At 37.8% G+C, this 23,591-nt stretch overlaps 1 protein-coding gene across 2 annotated transcripts in view; it reads left to right on the top strand.

Moving 5' to 3' along the window:
- Positions 1-231: 231 nt before the first annotated feature.
- LOC5579102 (SH3 domain-binding protein 5 homolog) overlaps positions 232-23,591 on the top strand; it is a 78,403-nt gene continuing 55,043 nt past the window's right edge. The window contains exons 1-2 of one of the 2 annotated variants that reach the window (XM_001657247.2): positions 232-1,021; positions 19,258-19,320. In XM_001657247.2, coding sequence (XP_001657297.2) covers positions 962-1,021; positions 19,258-19,320 — 123 coding nt within the window. In that variant the 5' untranslated portion in view covers positions 232-961. Of the gene's footprint in view, positions 1,022-17,319; positions 17,791-19,257; positions 19,321-23,591 lie in introns of those variants that run through there. The other variant, XM_021854548.1, reaches the window with a different exon arrangement.

Below are 23,591 nucleotides of genomic sequence, written 5' to 3'. Positions count from 1 at the left end.
GTACTTGTCCTATCTTTTTGCACGGTACTTACGAAGTGGATACTACCAAATAAGCGATCAGCTGTTCAAAAACGTCTCGTAAAATGGACTATAAAATATCGTTTTCGCCTAGGGTGCAACTGTATTAGCAAAGAACGTAATCCACATTCCAGTTGTCAAATTGACTGCTACTTTCACGTTCACGCCTATCGCTCTCTCCGTTTGTTTTCGCTTCGCGGAGAGAGCAATCTGTCAGTGACTGTCATTCGTTCAGTTGCTTTCGATTGTGTCGGACGTGCGTGAGTGACTACTTTTTCTGATTTTTAGTTTCTGGCTGCTGCCTTTTCTGGATTCCTACAACGAAAATAAACACTCAACAAAGTTTTGGGGCATTTCCGTCTCTGCCTGCCATTCGCGTCGCGTCGACCACTGCAATCCTCCGTAGGTCCTTCCATCTCACTGCAGGATCACGGTGAAATTCGCGGCGCGAGTGTAGTGCCAATCTGGTGGAAATTACGTCGGGAAGTCTCTGGCTTCAGATTGGAAGTGTGCTGTTGCTGTAATTGATGGGGGAAGTCCCTGCGAAGTGGATAAGGGCTGTTTGTGAATTTATTGTGTGCTGAATAGATCAATAATTTGCCTGGTTCCGACTGTGAGCGGATTGTTTATCCGTGGAATCGGAAAGTTCCTATACTAGTGGAGACAAGCGAAAGTCAAGAAAAAGTCTCAGGAGGAGGAGAAGGAAAATATTTGGCTCGTGTCACAAGTGGCATAGAGGAAGTGCTTTGTGAGAGAAAGAAGCTGCTGTGGCATGGGAAATTAAAAGAAAAAAAAAATGACAGCAATCGTCACGGAAGGTCAGATCTGAAAAGAGCTCTCGAATAAAAGTTACAGGAAGTCAAAATTTTGGGGGGCTATTGTGGGAATCAGTGCTTGAAGGTTTCTATCGCGGAAGAAAGCATCCAGAAAAGAGCACTACACAATGGATCCATCAAAGGAGACAGAAATGGATGAAAACACCGAGCTGGATCCGAGAATTCAGGTAAGTCTCTCACTCAATCACATTATTGAACGCAGTCTACAACGTAATTCCCGCCTGATGCGAATCATCATCACGATTCATGGGCAAGAGATCAAACGAAAACAGGTTTTCTCAGTCATTGTTGTTAACTTCAGCGAGGCAACATTCCTCCTCAGTCATATGATTTGTGATTCTTTAATGGAGATGATCTGTTTTTGTTTATGGCACAGAGATCATTAAAACTAATTCAAATTAAAATTCGTAAAAAAATAACCGATAATATTTCCTGTGAATTTGGGTTGTGCATTAAACATCATATTCAAGTGGTTTATTTTGCCCTGACCACGATCATAGGGTTTGACGGTGCCAAAGTAGAAGGTGCACCATAATAATATTCGTCTGTGAAACATATCACCTTCCCAATACTCTGGCACACCTCTAACGGTTCATGATTTTCATGAAACGGCTGCATTCAGGCGGAGGATCTGTTAATAGGTTTCGGCATATTATATGGGAGGAACCGAACGGAGGGACCGCCAGGGCTCAGTAGTTACTTATAAACCAGTGCTGGTTGTTGTTGGTTCAGTTCGTTTACACGAGCTGTAGCATCCTTTGTACTAATCAGTAAAACAAATGAATTCCAATTGTTAGTTTAAAGTATCCTCCTATCTTCATAAATAATATGTTAAGGATTTTCTGGAATTTTGAAGGATTTCTCCAAAAAATAGCACAAAAAATTGTAGCAGTCTCACCAAAAATGTCATCAAAATTACCAAGCAAGGATTCATTCCACGAATTCTTCAGAAAGTTCGTCAACAGTTTTTTCAACTTTGCTTTAGAAGCTATTTCTATAGTTTCTCTACAGGATTGTTTGGAAAAACCGCAGCAAAAATTATCCAGACTTCCTGCAAAAAAAAAAAAAAAAAAAAATGACTCTTCCAGGTGTTGCTTTACGGTTTCCTCGTAATATTCCACAAGAATTTCATGAGCAATTATAAAGTATTCAATTGGAAAAATGTTTAAAAATTATTTTCTAGATATCTAAATTCAAGAAGCAACATCTCTTTCCTTCAAACTCTGTCCTTCAAAACTTTGTCGGAAATATTTATTTTTATTTTTTCATAAATGCCTAACTAAGGAATGTTTAAAGAATTCTAACATTCCTATAAAACTCCTAGCGGAAAACGTCCAACTGTTCTCTCAATAACTCTTCCGCGAAAATACTCAGAGATTTCCCGAGTAATTTGTCCAGGAATTTCTTATATTATTGTTTCCCTCAGATTCATCCGAAAAATTTACCATAGATTCATCTAAGCATTTTTCAGAGACTTTTTTTCTGTAAACCGCACTAACGACTCTTTTGGGATATTTTGAAGAAATTTTTCACCAGGTTTACTAAGATTTTGCAATTTATTCTTCAACTCCTAAAAAAATTCTTTTGGGTTATAGAAATAACTGCAATTTTTTTATTGCAAATAGTAATCTCAGGATTCATTATAAACAACATCAATTTTTTGGTTCAAAAACTACTCCAGGAATATCACAATATTTTCAGAAATTGCTTTACAAATATCACTCCATATTAGTCTTCTAATGAAACACATACAAAGAAAGGTTTGGAAGAACTAAATTCCTATCGTGAAATTCAAGAATTCAACCGCACAATTTTTGAAACTTATTAACGATGTACCTCACAGAAAAGCTTAAGCGGTCCTTATAGGATTTACTTCAAAATTCTTGTTCATTTTGCTACGTCTTTTGTAATAGAATGTGATTGGTGTTAAAACGGATGGAATTTTTACTGAAGGTATTCGTAACTAAAATCTTAGATAATATTTTGTATGAACTCCGAAGTTTCATGAAACTAAACCTAAAGCTCAACGTGAAAATGTAAGATTTTAATGAATTTAAATCTAAGTGGAAACTTTTGCATTACTTTGAAAATTTGTTACGAATTCCTTATGGACTTTCAGGAACCAGTCGTATAACAATTATGCAACTTCTGTAATTTACCTTTTTTTAGATTCTTTAATATGTTGCTTTTTGGAGTATGGAAAGATTTTTGTACGAAGTTCCTCAAAGCGTCATGCGAAGGAAGGAAAAACAACAAAATGTTAAAGCATGTAGAGCACAGGTGTGCAATGAAACAATTAAAGATAATTGATAATCTTTTCTCTAGAGGTAAATTACAGGATAGTCAAAACCTCTCTAATAAATCCAGCAGAATCTTTTTTAGAAATTGTCCTTGAAATTTATCCTATAATTCTGCCAGAAAGCCTCCAGAAATTCCGCCATCGTAACGCACAAAAATTCAAACCAAGAATATAGATCGTGCCAATGATTGGTAAAATTATTTTTAAGGAAGATACAAATAATACAAATCCTTTTATGAATATACATCTTAATAAATCTTTTCCCCTTCCCAGTCATTTCGCTAAATGTTTCTCTACAGATTCCTTTACCGCTATGCTTATTTTAGAAGCAAAAGTTTTCCTGGGAGTTTTCAACAAATTTCCTCTGAAGATTCGAAGGCAAGGGACATTTCAAACCCCATTTTATTTTCAGTTCTTGAATAATCCGGGAATTTGAAGCAAAATTAAAAACAAAAACAGACGAATTTTTGACGCACGTTTTGAAGTATTTTGGAAATATTTAGTACTTTTGATGTACTTCGTGGAAAAATTTGTAATACAAATTTTGGGAAAACTATTTAAAGAAATTCACAGAAGAATTTCTAAAATAATTTATTTTTAGAAGGAATTGTGAGGGAAAACTGAACTTTTGCTTAGCTTAGACTGACTACACATATCAATGGTTGCTATTCCGTGATTGACCGAAGTCAGTGAAAATGCACAAAAAATCAACTAGAAGTTCGGCTGAGATTGGCCATAATCTTCTTTAGTGTGCATAATTCAGTGCCTCTATTTATACAGGGTCAATAATGGCGCCGGCCCACAGTGCTTCGAATGTATGGGACCTCGGGACAAAAATCATAACTTCCGTTGTAGGCGTTTTAGCTCAATGGTGTTTATGGGAATGTTGTCAGGAATCATTAGGGCTATAATTTGTATGATTGACTTATGTCAGTGTATGTCAAAGATGCCATGTTCGGCGTTATGAAATATGTGAATGAACCCAAATGACAAGAAAGTAAATTCTCACCACATAAATTCAAAACAGAGCAATGCAGGTTATTGCAAACAAATCAAAGTATTTAACCAATTAACGACACTATTCAAAAATACCGGGCTCAGGGCCGTGGGTTCTAATATAACCAGTTGAGGACCTTGCCGAGTTGAAAATTTCCTCCAAAAATGCATGAATGCAAATGCAAAAATGATAAATTATCAAGAAAGCTCTCAATTTATTGCTGTGGAAATGGTTATTAGAACTCTAAGCTAAGAAACAGGCTCTGTTTTGAAAGTAACGCTTTAAGGAAGAACTTCAGAAGTATTTGTAATAAAAAGTGCTTATAATGCAGAAGTCATCCATTGGCACAAATGCTCTCAAATAATAACAGAGGAAATAGTTATTAGAACACAAAGTTGAAAAGCAGTCTCTGTTCCAGTTGGGACGAACGCCAAAAAGAAGACGTTCGCTGCATCTATAAAAAGTGCTTCCTCCGCCCTTGTTCAAACTGCATAGGAAGCTAAGCAGGTGATTATTGTGTTTCAATAGATCAGCATTGCGCATATGTTCAAAAATCGTAAGACCATCATCCACAAAATCGAAGATTGAAATCGAAAGAGCAGACGGGAGCAGCTGGAATCATTTTCAGTGTTTAGAAGGCATCCTAAATAAGAACTGATGCAAAAATCAGAGAGGTATTTTGAGGTGATTTGAAGTTTTGCTAGTTATTTTGTTCTATGTGAATAAGAAATTATATGAGAGCTTTAGATCTCACAAAATTCCTGTATAAAATAAATCACAATTATTTACAATGATATGTAAATAACATATTTAGTCTGATGCTTACCATTTCGATTATCACTTGAGAAAATATCATAGAACAACATAAATCGCCAAAATAGATTAATTGTAATTCGCACAAATTTACAGAATCCACGCCATTTAATCAAACTATTCAACAGCTTGCATTATAATAAATCTTCGAGCTGTTTAGTAGAATACCTATAAGTAGATGAAAAAACCGAATTTAGTACTATACCATTTAATTCCACTAGAGTTTGTATCCTTTGACAGATACGCGTATTTCGACCTGAACTGTAAGGCCGTCTTCAGTGTCGTGTACTAGACTCGACTAGTACAAGACACTGAAGACGGCCTTACAGTTGAGGTCGAAATACGCGTCTCTGTCAAAGGATACAAACTCTAGTGGAATTAAATGCTATAGTACTAAATTCGGTTTTTTCATCTACTTAACTTGGGTTAGTCTGGTCTCAAAAATATTTAGTTCACGATGTTTTGCTACTCGTTTAACACATATCAAATATATGTAAACAAAGTAGCATACTTGATTTGGTGCAATAAAAAAGTTCTCGAAAACTTATTCATATAGACTCAAGTCAAAAAAGTATACAAACTTACTTTATCGATTCTATGTGTTTCACAGACGAAATTCTACACGTTTTGCTCTGAACCAGCTCGATTTTTCACTTTTAGAACGTTTAATTTCCGGATTTACAAAACGACGAAAGTAAGATTTTCAACTTTCGCAACCTAACCACTACTTTCGTCGCCCCGCTGTATGGAGAGACAAAGTGACTTAACCACGAATCAAAACAAAACATTACTTGAGTCGATTTTACACTGGTAGAAAAACGTCGCAAGTAACTGAATAAAACGGCTTATCATTTTGTCATAATTTTTTTGTGGGAAATCATAGGAACTCCCTAGTTTTTGATCGCGAGTTGTCTTTATGCAAAATTTAAGCAATGTACACGGTGAAAAAATGTCAAAAAGGTGATTCATTTTAAAACAGTTTTAGAAGACAGGTTGTGATTCTTCTGAATTAATTATCTCAAAACCGTCTGGAAGTTACTTACGTCGATTTGAAAAAGTAATCGAGAGTTGATTTTTTCACTTTTGTCCAAGGGACGCAGCACTGTGCGGCCACGTCCTTGCAGTCAGGTGGGATTGAGGGAAGGAATGTTAGTGTGTAACCTTTGCTATTTGGAGACCGTGTTTGCCTCTGCATCTCCACAAAGGTTTCTGGGAGGGATGTTTGTTAATGGGGGAGGATCGTTGAGTCACATGATTCACTTTGATAAGCGATTATCAAATATATGATAAATAATTATTTGTGAGATATAAAAATGCTTATATGTAATTATAATATTTTCACTTGATATGAACAATTTCTATGTAGAGGAAAATTATGTCGACACTTGAGGTGACGAATCATTCAAAACTTGTTGAACAAATATCTAAATGTAACATTCCTATAGCTGTCAAGACGAAAGCAATATAATAACACATATTTTACTTATTTGAAAAGAAACAAGAAACTCGATTGGCTGGAACATCATAGAATACTTTTATTCTTATGCCGACACTTACAGTGACGAACCATTCAAAGTTTGTTGAATAAAGTGAACCTTTCGCAAGACTACAAAAAGAACTAATCGAACGCGGCACTTTTTCACTTTACTCGACCGACGCGCGTCTCCCTGTTCCTACGCCAGTGCTGCTTTCTGGAGAGAAGAGTGGTTCGTATGACTGCATCATGATGTGAATTAAGTGCACACACCAACACGAGGCACCTAAATTGATCAGCCGTGATCTCGTTGAGACGAAATTCTTCACAGTTTTAATTGATAATTCCAGAGTATGAATAGAAATCATCACCTGGGTACTTGATAGTTTGCAAACACAAATTATCAGCGCCTCCCAAAAATGGATTTCAACGTAGATACAATGCCATCGAACGTTACTTCTTTAGGTTTCTTCGGAAGGATGTAATTAATATACAGATATTCTTAAAGGAATTCCCGGTTAGATAATGTGAACTTCCATAAAAGAATCATTGTATACATTATTAAAGATTTCAGGACTTTATTGAGAAAATTCAGGAATAAGCTTCGTATCTAATTGTTCCTGGAGACATCCTTAAAAAATTGGTTGAATTTGTTTGTTTCAAGCAGGTGTTCTCTAAAGTTCCTATGTTTCGTGAGAAATTAATATCTCTTAAGTTTAAACATATTTTCAAATGATCCAAACTCAACTGCTCTAACACAGCATAAATGTTTCTTTATTTGCAAAGATGTTCCTATTCTTTCTCAATTTGCTCGAAAGATTGGTGTCATTGACGATTTCCGTTGATCGCATGCCATTGTTTTGCCCGAGAGCAAAATGATGGATTCATCATCCGCTATTTTCCCACACCCGATCCCAAAGCACGAGTGGAGTGAGTGAGCAGTTGCAACAACATGTGTGTTTTCCACACTAGCGCTCGGAGCTCGGAGGGCTTGGTTGTTGGAGAGCTTCGCTATTCCCCCCCTCCTGGTGGTTCGGATTCTTCTGCATCTGACGAGGGCTCGATTTGTTGTTGTTGTTTCAAAACCGGTTCTGGGGGATGAAGAAGTTGAATTAAGGCAGGTATGGAGGTATGAGTGCATACAACAGACGGATGATGATCGAAGAAAAAGCTCTTCAGCGGAGATTCACATTTGATGGTTTCGACTGAGAGAACTGAAAAGGTGTGCTAGGAAGAATTGGGTTTTGTTTCAAATTTCCCGGATCGGTTGAAAGAGGTCAAACATGGAGAATGCTTGTTTCGAGCTATTCCGTGACGTTGCCTTTAAGTAAACTTTTTGGAATGAATTTAGTCTCAGTGTGAAGTCTCAGTTTAAAGTAAAATGTTCTTCTCTCCAGATTTATTTGCGTGAATTTTAACTAATCTAGCTAGTTTTTCACTCATAATCTCAAAGTTTTTTTTTTAATTTTACTCAAAACTACAATTAAAAAATGTATTAGATTTTTCAAACTGTTAAAGGGCGTTTTTATTATTATGCCAGAGTTATGTACATAACGTAATACTATGAATGATGTCTTCTTCTTTGAAGCATCTAAACTTCAAAGCGGTTCATTTTCTCTGTCTCTTTTCTGAATAACGGGACAAGTTCTCGGTGAGAAAAGGCTGCTGAATCGATTTGTCGTTGTTGGTTCGGCAGTTGGTTGGTTCGGCAATTGGAGGCCCTAGACGAGTCTGGGTTTGATATGTGTTGAGATTACTGGATTGAATAAGGATGATTATCATACATTTAAAACATCTAGAACAGCACATGTAATTGTCATGTAATTGTGGCTAGCACGAAGATTCTATATGCCCTGGAAAGTCGAGAAAATTTCCCATGCGGAAATATTTTCGGCCGGTGGGATTGGTACCCACGACCCTCAAATTGGTCTTGCTGAATAGCTGTGCGTTTTCCGCTACGGCTTTCTGGGTCCCTGGCAAATAAGATGTAACATGCTATTAACAAATATTAATCCATAATAACAGCTTAATTTAGTCCTAGCAAATTAGAATGGAAATGTTTCCTAACACCAAGAAAATGAATGTAGTGTTTTAATGATACTAATTGAAAAATATAAATAGTAAAGCCTGATTATACATGTTCAAAGTGTACATATAGGAACTTTGTTGATACCTAATGGATTCAAGAATAGTTCTTTCATATTTAACTAACCCTAAGTTTAAAATTGTATCCAGAAAATGATTAAAAAATCTCCAATGTTCAAGGTCATACTCAAGCGTCATTTAATTAATACATAAACTACACTCGCAATTCTAAAATTTGTTACATCATTCCACTGCAGAACGCAACATTTATAAAGCGCATACCTTCACGTGTTGGTGAACCCACCTATCAATACAAAAATTCCTCCGCCACAAATGGCCACGAGCAAAGCCGTTTTAAAGGAGAGGGACACAACAACGATAACATCGCAGATGACAGTAAATATTGTCACCGCGACCGCACCGCACCAGCTCTTCCTTATTTGTATTGCATGGCGCACGGGATATGGGATTCAGATTGCACACCAACGATTTCCTTTGTCTGTTGCGCGGTTTACGTATATGGTTGTCAGTGGATCAAAAACAGAGGCATTCGCAATGGACAAATGTGCAAAGTGGTGCTTGGGTGGACAATATATCGAAAAATTATGCTCCCAAATTCACTTTTTAAGCCTGATTTGCTGCTGAACAGGAATCGCTAAAGAAATTTCTCGCCGATTCCTTGCAGAAATTTTCTACAGCGACTCCCGTTTGAACTGACATCTCTTTTCAACTGCATACTGCAATCAGAAAAAACGCTTCCTTGCAGGAATTTCCCATGCATCAAGATAGGCCAAGAAATTACTTGTGAGCAGCGAATCAGGCTTTAACATTTAAAAAACTTGTACTATTGAGTGACGATTTCTCGAAATTTGAGATTAATCAGCAGTATACTACTTCAAATTCACTAACTGTAGTTCACCTAGCAAACTTCAATATTTCAGCGAAATCATAACCGATTTGATTTCAATTCGTTTGAAAAATTAATCATAAGCCCTCAATTTACCAATGCTATTTAATTCTCAAGATATTAGAAATCAAGTTGCATCGTACAAAACAGGATTTTTACAATAATTCTTCGATATCTTCTTCTTCTTTCTGGCGTTACGTCCTCACTGGGACAGAGCCTGCTTCTCAGCTTAGTGTTCTTATGTGCACTTCCACAGTTATTAACTGAGAGCTTACTATGCCAATGACCATTTTTTGCATGTGTATATCGTGTGGCAGGTACGAAGATACTCTATGCCCTGGGAAGTCGAGAAAATTTCCAACCCGAAAAGATCCTCGACCGGTGGGATTCGAACCCACGATCCTCAGCTTGGTCTTGCTGAATAGCTGCGCGTTTACCGCTACGGCTATCTGGGCCCCTTCTTCGATATCTTGGGTTTAAAAATCATCAAAACTGTTCGTTTTATGTTAAGTGTTTCGAATAAATAAGTACCGTCGATGGGGGTGACAATGGGTCTAGGGGGTGAGATTGGGTCAAAACGGGAAAATATGATATATGAAATATTTCAGCCAATAACGCTGATATTATTAAAATTTGTAATTCATATGTAAGGGAACATATAATAACACGTAATTCATCACAATATACATTTTAAGAAATAGTAGTTTTTGTTTACTATATCGATAAACTTGTATGTTGAAACTAGATAAAATTTACAACATTAGATTTCTCCTGTGTAAAGTATCACGCATGTACTTTAACGTCTATAGTTATATTAATAGAAAGTTAAAGTCTTTTCATTGCACTTCACACGTATTTTCCGGAATCTATTTGATTTTTTCACAAAAAAATTTTTGTTTTTCGGTACGGTGTCTAAAACATTAAAATGGGGGTGAGATTGGGTCAAGTAAGAACGATAGTAAATGAAATCACAAGTCCACTTTTTTGACATTTTACGGTGTCGGGTGTTCTCTTTTTTCATTAAGATTTGTTTATTCTTTCTAAATACAGCATCTCTGAAACATCAAACAAGTCTACTTGAGTATTCCGTGCATTGAATAACAATTCAACGCATCCTGACAACTTATCAAACCAGCAACTGTTTTTCGTGCGCAGCAACATCGTAAAATTTTAGTAAATGAATTTTTTCTTCAATTCAACTTCAAATTCAATATTTCATTAGTGTTTTGATATTATAGAAACATGTCACGGAAGGACAAATGAGTTGGATCGCTGAAATACCGGGGATTATGACGTCAACATCTGCTGAAACGTATTGATCATGGAATGTCGCACCGAAATTTAACTATTTGCGAAGGTTTAAAATAATCACTGTTTCAGTACACCTTTGGGAAACCTGAATAGCCTTTATGGCAATGAGGATGAGACTTTGAAAACAATTTGATGGTAAAAACAAGAAAATTTATGTAAACTTAACGGTAAATGTTGGGTTTACATATTTATTCTAATAGCTCTTCAATTTTTTGGTATAATCGTTCTTTTAAATGGGTTTATCATACTTGTGAAACATCTAAGATATCTTTTCGTCTTGTTTGCATCGTATTTCATCAATATTTTTCAGCTGTGAATGGTTTTGAAATTATTTTTTCAAAAACAAGTTATTTTAATTACAGTGACCCAATGTCACCCCCTCTATGGGGTGAGAATGGGTCATTTTTCATTCACTTGTGGTGCCGCTGTGAATAAAAATTTTTCTTTAATTTTTTGAACAGTTGTTAATGTACTATCAAAGTACATACACACCAAATTTGAAGTTTATTGGAGTTAAATAGCGATAGTTATTCAATAAATAAATCGTACATATCCCTATTTGACCCATTGTCACCCCCAACGACGGTACCTTGCTATTAAACGACCCATACTTTTAGATGTAGGGGGAGATCCTCCAGTGCCGGACAGCACCCAATACCGGACAAAGTCAAAACATTGAGAAATAATGGTCCAATCCAGATGGTGTATTAGTAGAAAAGAAAGCTATTATGTAGACTATTGTTTGCGTAGAATAACTCATCCTTGAAATATGCATGCCATTTTAAAAAAGTATAAAAGTTTGAAAATCTTTAAAAAATTTACGTATTCTCTTAATTTTGAGCCTATTTAGTAATTATTTTGAATATGAAAATATACTTTGGATCACGCAAGCATGATCGAACATAATCCTAATTTGATAGTATGAATGTATTTTGTACCATTATGGAACTAAAAATGGACAAATTACAGCACCTCCTGTCCTTTAGTTTCGGACAGCTTGATTTGTTATATGATATCTTTGCAATTATTGCGTCAGTGTCTCAAAATACTTTCATTTTTCATGGGTTCCGTCGATCATGGTATCAAACATGCAATAAAATTAAGAAGAATGGATATGCAGAACAACATCGTAAAATGTGCTATTTTTCATCATATATGGAAGAGGCTTTTAATAGGCGTCTTGCAAACTAAGAAAAACTCAAATTATTCTTGTATATGTTGCAAATGCATTGAATTGGTAATTATAAACTATTCCTATAGTGTACACATTTAATGATGTTCAAATTTACAGAATTCAAGGCATTTCCAGATCGTGTCCGGTATTGGGTGCCACCTTTCAAGATCGATCAGTTTGATACTAAAATACATCATCAAAATGCATTGTCAAAATTCATATCTATATTTTCAATTCTATTTTTGTACTCTATAAAACTGATAATATTTATCATAAATGAGTAACACGAGCCCATAAAATCAATATTTTTCGATTTATGAATTTAATGGCTTAAGTGTCCGGTACTGGGGGATCCCCCCTACAATAGTTTTGTTTGGCCCTCTTTGCTCCTGCTAAAAGTTTAATTTTCATATATTATTATAATTTAGCAGGTTCATCATTTAAATTTGCATCCTGTTCCATAACTCGTTTGTAGTCAACTGAAACTACCAAAAGGATTGAAATGTTGTTGATATGTATTCTTAAACACATAACGTAACAGTTTAAATTCTGTTGTGAATTGAGCAAAAAATCGCCAAACAAGCTGGTAAAATTGCACGTAAGTTGACTGAAATTGATAAATAATGAAGACATTTTAATTTGACGTTTATTTCCAATGATATCTGGAATCGAAGAAAATTAATAGATTATCATTGATTGATTTGAGACGTATTTGAGGTTTTGTCCGATTTTTGTATGAAGGCGCATCACTGTGCTGTGGTTTAAATATCCATATGCACAGACTGACCACTGACTAATAAATGACGTGAAACTGCAGAAAATTGATTAACCCGGGTCAGATGGTCAACGTCAAGCTTTAGCTTTTCAATGCCACGCACGTTGCGATCGATGCGTCGCGGTTGATGCGACGGTAGCTAGCAAGTGGAGGGGCCTAGGAGAGCCTTGAAGCGGGCCATCGTGTTTGCCAAAAAAATGTGTTCGATGCCGTTTTTGTGGAATTTTACATCATGACACGAAAATAACTCGCATGGTTAACGAACACGCTCTTCATAATTTGTTTAATTTATAATATAAACTTAACCGTCGGGGCTTCAATTGGCGGGGCTTCTGTAAGGCAACAACAGTAGTAATCTCACATTGATTTGAATCAAATATTGCGCATTTCTTTCACCACTGGACTATCGTAGAAGTTTATACAAGTGCGGAAATGCTAATAAAAGTGCGCAATTGCATCAAATCGGATAGGTGTCTTCGGGGGACTTATTCTTCGTAAATCAAAGAATAAGTGTTCTGAAGACACCAACAGGATTCAATGCAATCCCGCACTTTCATTCACACTTTCGCACTTACGAGGCCGCACTTAGCAGTCCAGTAGTGAAAGAAATACAAAACCATGCTAATCAAACCATCAAGAAACCGTGGGCGCAAATACTTGATCCAAGGTAATCGATCGTCGTCAGTGGCCGAATTCAACAACACACATTTAAAATTGATGAAATTACCCGACCGGTAGTAACTGAGTAAATTAAGGTACATGGAAAAGCGGCTACCGCTTGGATCATCTGGCAATTCACAATGGCCGACTTCTGGCCAAAGACACTAAACTAAACTGAATTGCTAAAAGCGAGCCCACATAATCGGTTTACGTTTGAGAAGGAAACCTATGGATAATTAGCGCGAAAAACTAGTGATTGAAATTAAAATTGTTCAAATCACAACTCTTTTCAGACACCTTGGACGTATTTTTACATGCCACATTTTTAAGTGTTTACCATCAAAATTGCGTCATTTCATTTGTTGCATCGAGAATTTTTTCTACATGAAATTTTCATCATGCGTTGTATTAGTTTTTTTTACTCGTAGTGTGTAAGTGCCACCGTTTCAGCAAAAGGGACACAAACCAAAGTATTGTTACATACAGTTGAAGTCGCTTACGTCACTCCGCCATACGCATCCTTATCAGGCTGTCGAAGTGTAAGGGATGATTCAAATATTATGCAACGCAAAATTTGCCAATTTTAGACCCCCTGCCACCCCCACGTAACAGCTTTTGTATGGAAAATTTAAATTTTTGTATAGACCGTGACACATAGGAAGACCCCCTCCCTCACTTATTGTGCTACGTAATATTTGAACGATCCCTAATAAGAGTAAGCGCGGGTTGTCGCAAATACAGTTTGAATTCCGCAAAGACTTATCGAAGGTAGACGCAATTCGAGCAGCACTCGAGTGTGCTGAAAAGGCGTCGAAGGACCCAAGCAGAAACTCTGAACGCAATAGGGAAAATCATACCAAACTTGAGCGGTCACGAGCAGCGCGAGGCATGTGCTAGGCAACGTCTCGTCATCGATAATGAGGTATAGAGTTCCTGCTTGGGGCAAGGCACTAGAAACAAAGCGGAACCGCGAAAAACTGAACAGAGCGTTTTGGCAGTACGAGTCGCGAGTGCGTATAGAACGATATCGTCAGATGCTGTATGCGTTATAACCGGTATGATCCCCATTGGCATAACTTTAGAGGAGGATATCGAGTGCTTCCAATGAAGAGACGTCAGAAACGTATGGAAGATGGCTAGAGTCGGATATATGGCGAGGTGGCAGAACGAGGAAGATGGACCTTCCGGCTCATCCCAAACCTGTCGACGAGGATGAATAGAATGCATGGACAGGTGAACTTCTACCTGACACAGTTCCTATCAGGTCATGGATTTTCAGAAAGAATCTCCTTAGATTCGAGCACGCAGAGTCGCCACACTGCCCAAACATCGAGGATATACCGTAACATATAGTTTTCGACCGCCAAAGATACGCGGAAGGGCCGAACGAAATGCTCGGAAGCAGCGACGGAGATTTAAACCCTAACAACATACAGAAAATGTGTCAACACGTAAGTACGTGGCACTCGATGAATAGAGCGATAACGCATATCATGTCATCGCTGCAACAGAAGACCTGAGGGCGTCGGGCCGCGATCGGAGTAGTCTAGAGCCTCCGTCGGGGACTAGGCCGAGTAGTTCGAACGTCACCGATACGGGTTGTCAGAGCCCCTGCGCCGGAAGCCTTCCTTCACTGAAATCGCAGGACTGACCTCGGCATCATACCGACCACCATCGAGACGGAGTAGGATAGATCCTTCGCCAGGTGCAAAATTTGCTATAGCAAGATTCGAATCAAGAACCTTCTGATTGAGAGCCACGTACTTTACCACAGTACCAATCTATCGTGATGAATAATAGGTGATCGATGCGAATGACTTGAAGCAAAGTGCACCGCTTTGTGTTGTCGCTCTTGATGTTACGTTTATGAAGAATCATGATTTGACTCCAGGAACCATGGCTTGTCGTCCTGATATCACGGCCTAATCAATTTATGAATTTCATGACTTGTAAATCACGATGAGGGAATCAGATTTTTATCCGTGTAGATCGCGAAACAACACCGGCAAATGATCGTTTGGGCGCCTGTGTACCGGTAGCTTCTCTCCACCGGAACCGCAGGACCGATCTTGGCATTTGTCCGGCCAGCTTTGGATTATTTTGTAAATCGAGACTGACTTGTCTGTAGTCACTGTCGATCAAAGTAAGCATGCATATTTCAGATATCACTCGTCGACTCCCATAATTATTCAGTCACAGTCACAACTGTCGATAAACTCGAGTGACAGAGCCGAGACGAGCGAATTTTTCGGTCGACAGTGACTCCAGTCGAGTCATTTTGATCGACTCGAATTATAAAACATAGACCCCTAAGTACACTGTTGGGAACTAACTGAGTAGATCGCGTAGTTGCATCGGCAAATGGGCGCCTGTGTTTCCCTCCACCGGAATCACAGGACCGACCTCGGCATCTGCCTGGATAGCATCGATTCGGGAGTTCTTCCGCCGTTGGGTAAATCTTCGTCGGAGTAGGATAGATCCACCGTCGGGGATTATTCTGAGTAGTCCGTAGCGAGTCACCGGCTTGAATTGTCGGAGCGCCAGTGAACCGGAAGCCATCCTCCAACCGGAATCGCTGGACTGACTCCGGCATTCTACCGACCAACAACAGAATAAGAACAACGCGTAACGTTACCGGTTTCGGGAGATATTCCTCCGTCGGGGAACTCTCCATCGGAGTAGGCTAGCTTCACGGTCGGTAACTACGCCGGATTTGGGTCGTCGGTGCGCTTGCGTACCGGAAGTCACCTTTCATCTGGAATCGCAAGATGGACCTCGGCATCCAACCGGTCCGCCCGAGGAGCATGACGAGCAGCGCAGTAAAGTCCAGAGAACCAACAATCACAGGAGCATCTATCATAAAAAGTCTCACATGGCCCAGGTGTGTGGCCGGGCCCAAAATGTAAGTGACGGAGCAGAGACAAATCGCAGCCAGAGCGAATAGAGCCAGAGGTGACGAAATGACGTAGAGGCATCTACAAGCCCTCAGCTTTCAGCCTCTCTGCCATGTGGTAGTTCCGGGGGGACATCGGTCTTGTAGCCCAAGCCAAACAAATGGTGGCGTGGTACAGAGTCGTTTTCCCTTTTTTCTCTGTACCACACTCGAAACGTGCATCCGTAATAGATCGTTGAGTGAGAACCACAGAGCTTAAGAGGGCAGGATCCGTCATTGATTTCGGAATTTTCAAAATCAGTTTTTTCGTTCAAAATCAAGAAAATTTACAGGAAAATGTGTTCACTGTATTCTATTCTCCAACCGAAACACAGTGAACATATTTTCATCGAATTATTTTTACTATTGAACAGAAAAACTGCTTTTGAAGTTTCGATTATGACGATGATTACGATGACGGAGCGTTGAACGTTAAACCCCATTAGCATCCCAGATAGCCGGGGTAGGTGAATGTATCTAGCTTTGCTAGAATTATAAAAAAAAGTCACTCCGCCAGTTTACGGTGATGAAAGTTTCATTTGATGCATGTTTATTTTAAAATACGGGTTCATCAAATTGAAGCATTGAAACTTCCGCCTTGACATAGTTGAGTTGTTATCGCACATCAATTCCATATCAAATTTGTTCCCCATGTGCCAAAAGAGGTAACATCGCTATGTCAGTCGCATTCAGTTGCCTCGAGGGGTAAATGACACATTTTCTCGCTGAAAAGTGTAACCTTAATCCAATTTCTATCGTCTGCCAGCGCGATAACAGATAGGAAATCGTTATTATATTCCAAACCATCTTCTTCACATTTTTGCAAAGTTGTAGCAGCTGTTCCCAACTGAACTAATTCGAAAAAATGCTTTCGTTTGATTTGTCGATTTTGCTTGCTTATCTTATCACTAGTCTTCTTGTTGAATCGCTGAGTGACTCATGGGGAGTAGAGCAATGATTACGACAACATTCACCAATTCGTATGCAAGTGTGTTCAACTAGCTGAGCGATAATGAATGTTCGTTTCTCGTCGCTAGTTAGTCAGTATTTTTTGTTGATGGAGTGCTAGGTGTCGACTGAATACTCGGTTTTGTTTATTAATGTAAATCCCATTGTTATTTCGCTTTCAACACCAATTTCGAGTCAATGTTTCCGCTCTGTTTGTCGTGAGTGTGTTCCGGTGTGCTAGAACTTACAAAAACTTGTTTTGGGTTTTATTTTTCGTCACTCCATATCTACTGCGTCATTTTTCAAAACCTTCGAAGGAAAAGTACCTGGAACAATTTAAAATCCGGCATGACTGATGACTTAGTGCAGTCGCAACAGAAACTGATGGTGGAGTTTATATCTGTTTGTGAACAGTGGTTCAAACTGAACAACGGAACCGTCAGACTGCGGAACAATGCCGTCCCCAGGGCCCCGTATGTGAACTACAAAATGCTGCTGTTGACATGGAAGAAAGATTGCTTGCTGGAAAAATCCCGCTGCAAGGGTGGCACCTTTCACCGGGTCAGTATCTGCCGTCGAATCTATTTGTATAGTTTTCCTTTCCAATATGACCGACTGTGCACTGTGCAGACGTGGAGGCAGACGATGTCAAACGGGAAATGGAATTGAATTTGGCATTGTTGAGTTTAGATCTTTTCCTCTTGACGTGCTCTGAGCATAGTGCACGCTCTAAAAGTCCCATGTCTCCGTTAGTATATGGGTACGATATGTGAAGGCCCGAAGGGAAAACAAACTGCGGGTGGTGCGGTATATCGTATATCATTCATGTCAATATTTAGATAGACTTCCCGCAGCGCGTCATCTCGTCACCAATTCAACTATATATATGTGAACGTTGAGCCGTTGCACCCTGTGGGGACTTTCCATAATTGTTAGCGATAGAATGTCTGTCAATAGATGAAATTGAGCGTGATTTTGAACGTGCATAAGATCAAGTGAGATGTTCTAAAATATCTTTCAAATTGAAGAACACCGTTGGGGGATATAACAACAGCCAATTCATATTGATACAGCAAGACTGGACTGAAAATTTGCCTGAAAATTAAAAAAAATATCGACGAGCCAAGCTTGACAAGCCATACAAAATTTTCGGAGGACTCATACAAAAAGTGTGACATAATTTGTGTACCATCCCATTTGCTTTGTGAAACAGTTTGTTTGACCCTTTGGCTACTATGGTGCTATGGCCAAAAACAAGCGCTTCTACCCTATAGGGAATTGTATGGAAAATTTCCTATTGTTTGCATGTGCAAATTTGATTGTTCTGATCAGTACGTATTTAACAATTATCTTTTTTTTCTCATGCTTGTTCTAACATATTGAAAACAAATTATGATACTTTCTCGAAAGAAATTGCTTCCATTGGTATTAAAACATAAGTTGACCAATGGATTTTTTTTTATTCGGCTCGAAACAGCCTTCTGTAGTGTGTAATGTACCTTGTATCGTTCGGATGTACTTTAATAGTCAGCAAGAAAAGAGGATAATATCATCAGTTTCCAATCTTGATGTGTATATCGGATGAATATAAGCATGACATCGACAAATGGGAGGCAATTTCCACTCATGCTACAAATCCAACGGAACGTAGTCTGCATACCTTCAACCATAACCAACTTATCCAGAATGGTCCATTAAATTCTGTTACGCTGTGCTTCCAGCCGGTACATCGACTTTTCTCCAATGACCACTTCGAGAGCACATGACCGGACAAACATTGCACTTTAATTGAATTTTGGATCCGTGCCCGGCGCACACAAAGGTTCGGGAAATAGGTAATGAACCAATCTATGACAGACCGGACAGAACGTAAAATTTGGTTAAGCTTTCAATTGGGGTAATCACTACAGGATTTGAGATGGAATTGAATGGTCACATGTTTTATGAGCTAATTGAATATTCTTAATGAACAGTGATTTGATGATCAACTAATAGAGCTTTTTGTTTGTCTTTTTAATCAATTTCCAGATCGAGCTAGAAAATCTCAACACAGCAACGGATGATATTAACAAGCTGGAGATCGAGCTGGAGGTAAGTGTAAAATCGATAGTTTATTTCATGCCTCAAACAATGTCAACACATGTTCAGGAAGAAACATTCATTGCATGTTTTCACATACGACAACAACAGGGGAGACCCAACATATGCCTCTTTGCAATTTGCATACGCAGTTTGCATTGCTGAATGGAACGGCAAATGTTCAGCATGGATTTACCGGCAGACGGATTTCGCATCGATCGTGTAAAAATGTCATAACAAAGTTTTTTGCTTCCTCATAATTTGCGTGTGCTCTTAAGTGTGAAGCCCATTTTTGTTTCGTCTAATGTGTGCTTTTCCAAATCACCCAAACTGTTTCATTGTTGTGTCTTCATCGCTTTGACGAGATTGATAAGTACTTCCACAGACCAGTTGATTGACCTACATACATAACACAAATGTGTTTTGTTTTGTTCGGTTTTTGAGGCCTTTAAAATCTCAAACAGCCAGTGGCAACATTTTCGCGAAAGAGCAATGTGGAACAGCAAAGACAACATCACCAACCTACACTGCACTTTTCTTCCCGTGCGATGAAGTGAACACGTACCTTTTACCGGGTTTCTCGCTAACTAGACGCCCCGTCTACCTTTTATTTGGCTGCTCAATGTACAGGAAATTATGCAACCTTTGCTTTCCTTGCAACGACGGCGTTCAGCCGCTGACTGTGTATTGTGGCGTGCTGTGATTTTACGGTTCCGAATTGTAAACTAGTTTTCGAGGTTATGGTGTTTATGTTACGAAATGCAACTAACTGCGTTCGACGAAGTATGTGATTGGTAATGCAATGGTTTCGAGAAGAAAGTGAGTGCTGCTGCTTACTTCTGCAACGATGATTCATGGTTTCTGGGAATTGTTTGAAAATGGTGTATTTGAGCAGTCTTCATGTTACAGATTTACAAAAGCTTCTAATTTTATCGGCGAAGCATATACATTTACTGGATTTGTTGAAAATCGTACACCAATACTAAATTAAATGTTAAATAACTGTAATGATAATCAATCGTCTTGTCTAATTTAGTCGTTACTTTATTCAGATTCCATCGTAGTCAATCAAAACACACAAGATCGATTTGAAGCTAACTGAAGGGCACAAAAGCAAAGGGGCCGTTCATTAGGGCGGTTAGAATTACACTAGTTTTTTGAACGACTTTTATCTACATGATCGTACAAAAAAAAAAGTTTGCAGAGCGATGTATTGTATTAATTTGCAATTTATGTGAGCTTTCCTAATGTTAGTAAACATTTCAATATTATCGAATAACACCTATAAAATAAATTCAACTTCATGCTCAAAACAGCTGATATTTTCACGAGTTGGAAACATCGCAACAATGTTGCCTTTTGTTTTGCCATGATAATTATTCTTCCTAATCCACAAAATCTAGGACAATGGAATGTGAGCGCATTTGCTTTGTTGTTTACGTTTTACCTCTACTTTAATGACAATTTGATTCACTGATAGAATTTCGTGTTTTATATACAGCCTAAAAGGGATGTAAGTAATGTTTTGGTCGATTTTGTGTTAAATATACTAACAAATTCTACTTCTGGATAAGAATTAGTTCAGTTAGAGCATGAAAATATAACCTAGTTTGTGAAAAATGCTTCTTTCTTGGCTTCTACACTATTTGTACACACTTACATTATTTTGCACATTTATGTGAAATTTTCCAAAGATTCATGGTATGTATTTTTTCGAGCATTTTCCTAGGATAAAGCAATTAACTAAGGATTCCTTAAAAAATCTTCCAAGAAATTATTCTCAAATCTTCTTTGTTTTCTTGACATTACGTACCCACTGGAACTGAACCTGCTTCTCAGCTTGATATTCTACGAGCGCTTCAACCCACAGTTATTAACTAAGAGCTTTTTTGTCTAAGTTTGTCATTTTCGTATTAGTATTAGTGTTGCTAATACTTTTTAATTCGACTGTTGGGTAAATTTTCTAGATATTGTCGGCGTTTAAGTTGGATTTACGATTATATACTTTACTCAGGGAAGTCAAGGAAGTCTCTATTACGAAAAGATAATGGACCCACCGGGAATCGAACCCAGACATCTTTGCTTTGCTTTGTAGCTGCGGACTTTACCACTAGGCTAAAGAAGGCCCTTTTGTAAAATACACCTACCTTTTTTAAATATTACTCCTAGAATTTTTCTAGAGCATTGATTTTTTCCATGATTTCTCCGAGTAGTTTTCAATGATTTCTCAGAATTATGATGTTGCGTTTTAGATTTATCCTAACATTTTTTCAGGCATTTCTTTTCGGATTCTTAGAGTACTTACTCCAGATGTTACCGCATTTTTTTTCTCAAGGATTTATGCAAAAATTACTTAGACTGCTTTCACATTTCAAGAAAATTTTGTAACAAAACAAATATTTTCAATAAAAATTCTTCGATATTGTTTCGATTCTTGAACTGCTGAAGGAATTATTTGAAGTAATGTCGGGTGTCCTGGAAGTAAATCCTGATTGTGTCAGATAAGCAATATCTGGAAATATTCAGTGCGAATGTCATAAAGATTACCAATTGTTAAACATTCAGCAAGAATCTCATAAAAATTCTAAAAAAATGAATTCTACATAAATTTTTGTAATATTTTTAGTAGGGGAAATTCATTAAGGCTAAGTAGCCCGTCATTCGTTTTGGCAACAATGATGACTTTTTAGCTTGCATTTCAAAGTGATAAAACTCAGTCTTGATAGTTTATATTAACTTGAAAATGTACCACTGTACGTGCTAACATGCATAAAGTATGCTGATACTTTTTCAGCTGTGTCAGTGGAAAACCAACAGATTTTCTTTGATTCGAAATCGTGAGATGAATTAGCAACAATCATCAACGACGCGTACAAATTTCAATGACGTCCTACTTCGCCTTAATATTATATAATACTTAACAAACAACTTGGTTGTTTGGTTCCAGTAGCAATCCTTGAATAATCCATGAATGAATCTTTGAAATTTGTGAAGAAATTCCAGAAGTCCTGAAAAGAATTTCTTAAAAATCATTTGACGAATCCAAAAGTTGTCCTTGGATTAGTTTTTTTCTTCTTCGTTCCGACCATACTTTCGCATTGGGATAGAGCCTGCTGTTTAACTTAGTATTATTGAACTTGAGCGCTTTCACAGTTATCAACTGAAAGCAATGTTTACCAAATTAGCATTCATATACTTTTTGACAAGCAGGAAGGCAATCTGTGCGCTGGATAGTTGAGCCAATTCAAAGCCAGTACAAAACCAATGCAAAGCTTATCCAAAACTAATCCCGAGCCAATGCAAAGCCAATCCAACATCAATGCAAAGCCAATCAAATCCAATGCAAACCCAAATCCAAGACAATTCATAACCAATTCAAAGCCTTTTGACATTGAAAGAAAATAGTTCAAATTTCATGATTGTGAAATCGCTATTTAGCTGATTTCTGCTGTAGCTAAAAACATTTCATATTCAATCAGTTCAATGATTATGTGTTTCACTATTAGATTTTGATATGAGAGAAATTTTACTGAATAGGTACTATCAATCATTCCCCATCTATATCGGCACTTCCATCGGGGATGTAGTTTTCTCATATCAGATGCCTGCGTATTCATTTACAATCCTATAGAAATCGAAGTCAAAAGCGGATGACTTCATATCCGTCTCAGTGTACACGTTACCTACGTCAAACATTCAGATCTACGCTGCTTTGCAAGCTTTGGTAAGCACTGGTGATAATGTATGTTAATTATATACCGATTACCCATCCGATGAATATATAATTTATTGTGCTTCCCATCACTTGTCGAACTCTCTCATTACCCACATGACAAGAGAATTTTCATCAGTGTCAGCCGGCATTATCCCGCAGATATGCTTTGCAGTGTCAGGTCACGAGTATATTCAATTAGAAGTTTTCTTATTGTTTTGCACACGCTTCTGATAGAGCGGTGCTCGTTCAATGAGTGAGTTGGCATAGTTCTAAAGTTTATCCATATAAATGTGTCAAAGTTTTGTCATGAACGTCAGCCCAAGAGCATCCCTTTTCAATATACGTGAAGCGACAGTGTGCGACGAAAGTATATGAACGAACATTATTTCATCGATTGACATATTTTAAGAGATGAAAAAAAAAATCGAAATATTTGACAGATACGCGTATTTCGACTTCGACTGTTAAGTCCTCTTCAGTGTCAGTATATGATATGTATTGAACTAAATTTGATTTTTTGTTTACTTTAAGAAAAGTTATTTTCTCAGTAAGACTAGTTGACCGATTG

The sequence above is a fragment of the Aedes aegypti genome, chromosome 3 (assembly GCF_002204515.2).
Source record: "Aedes aegypti strain LVP_AGWG chromosome 3, AaegL5.0 Primary Assembly, whole genome shotgun sequence".
In the NCBI taxonomy this organism is placed as follows: domain Eukaryota; kingdom Metazoa; phylum Arthropoda; class Insecta; order Diptera; family Culicidae; genus Aedes; species Aedes aegypti.
This window is presented reverse-complemented; position numbering and strand designations above follow the sequence as displayed.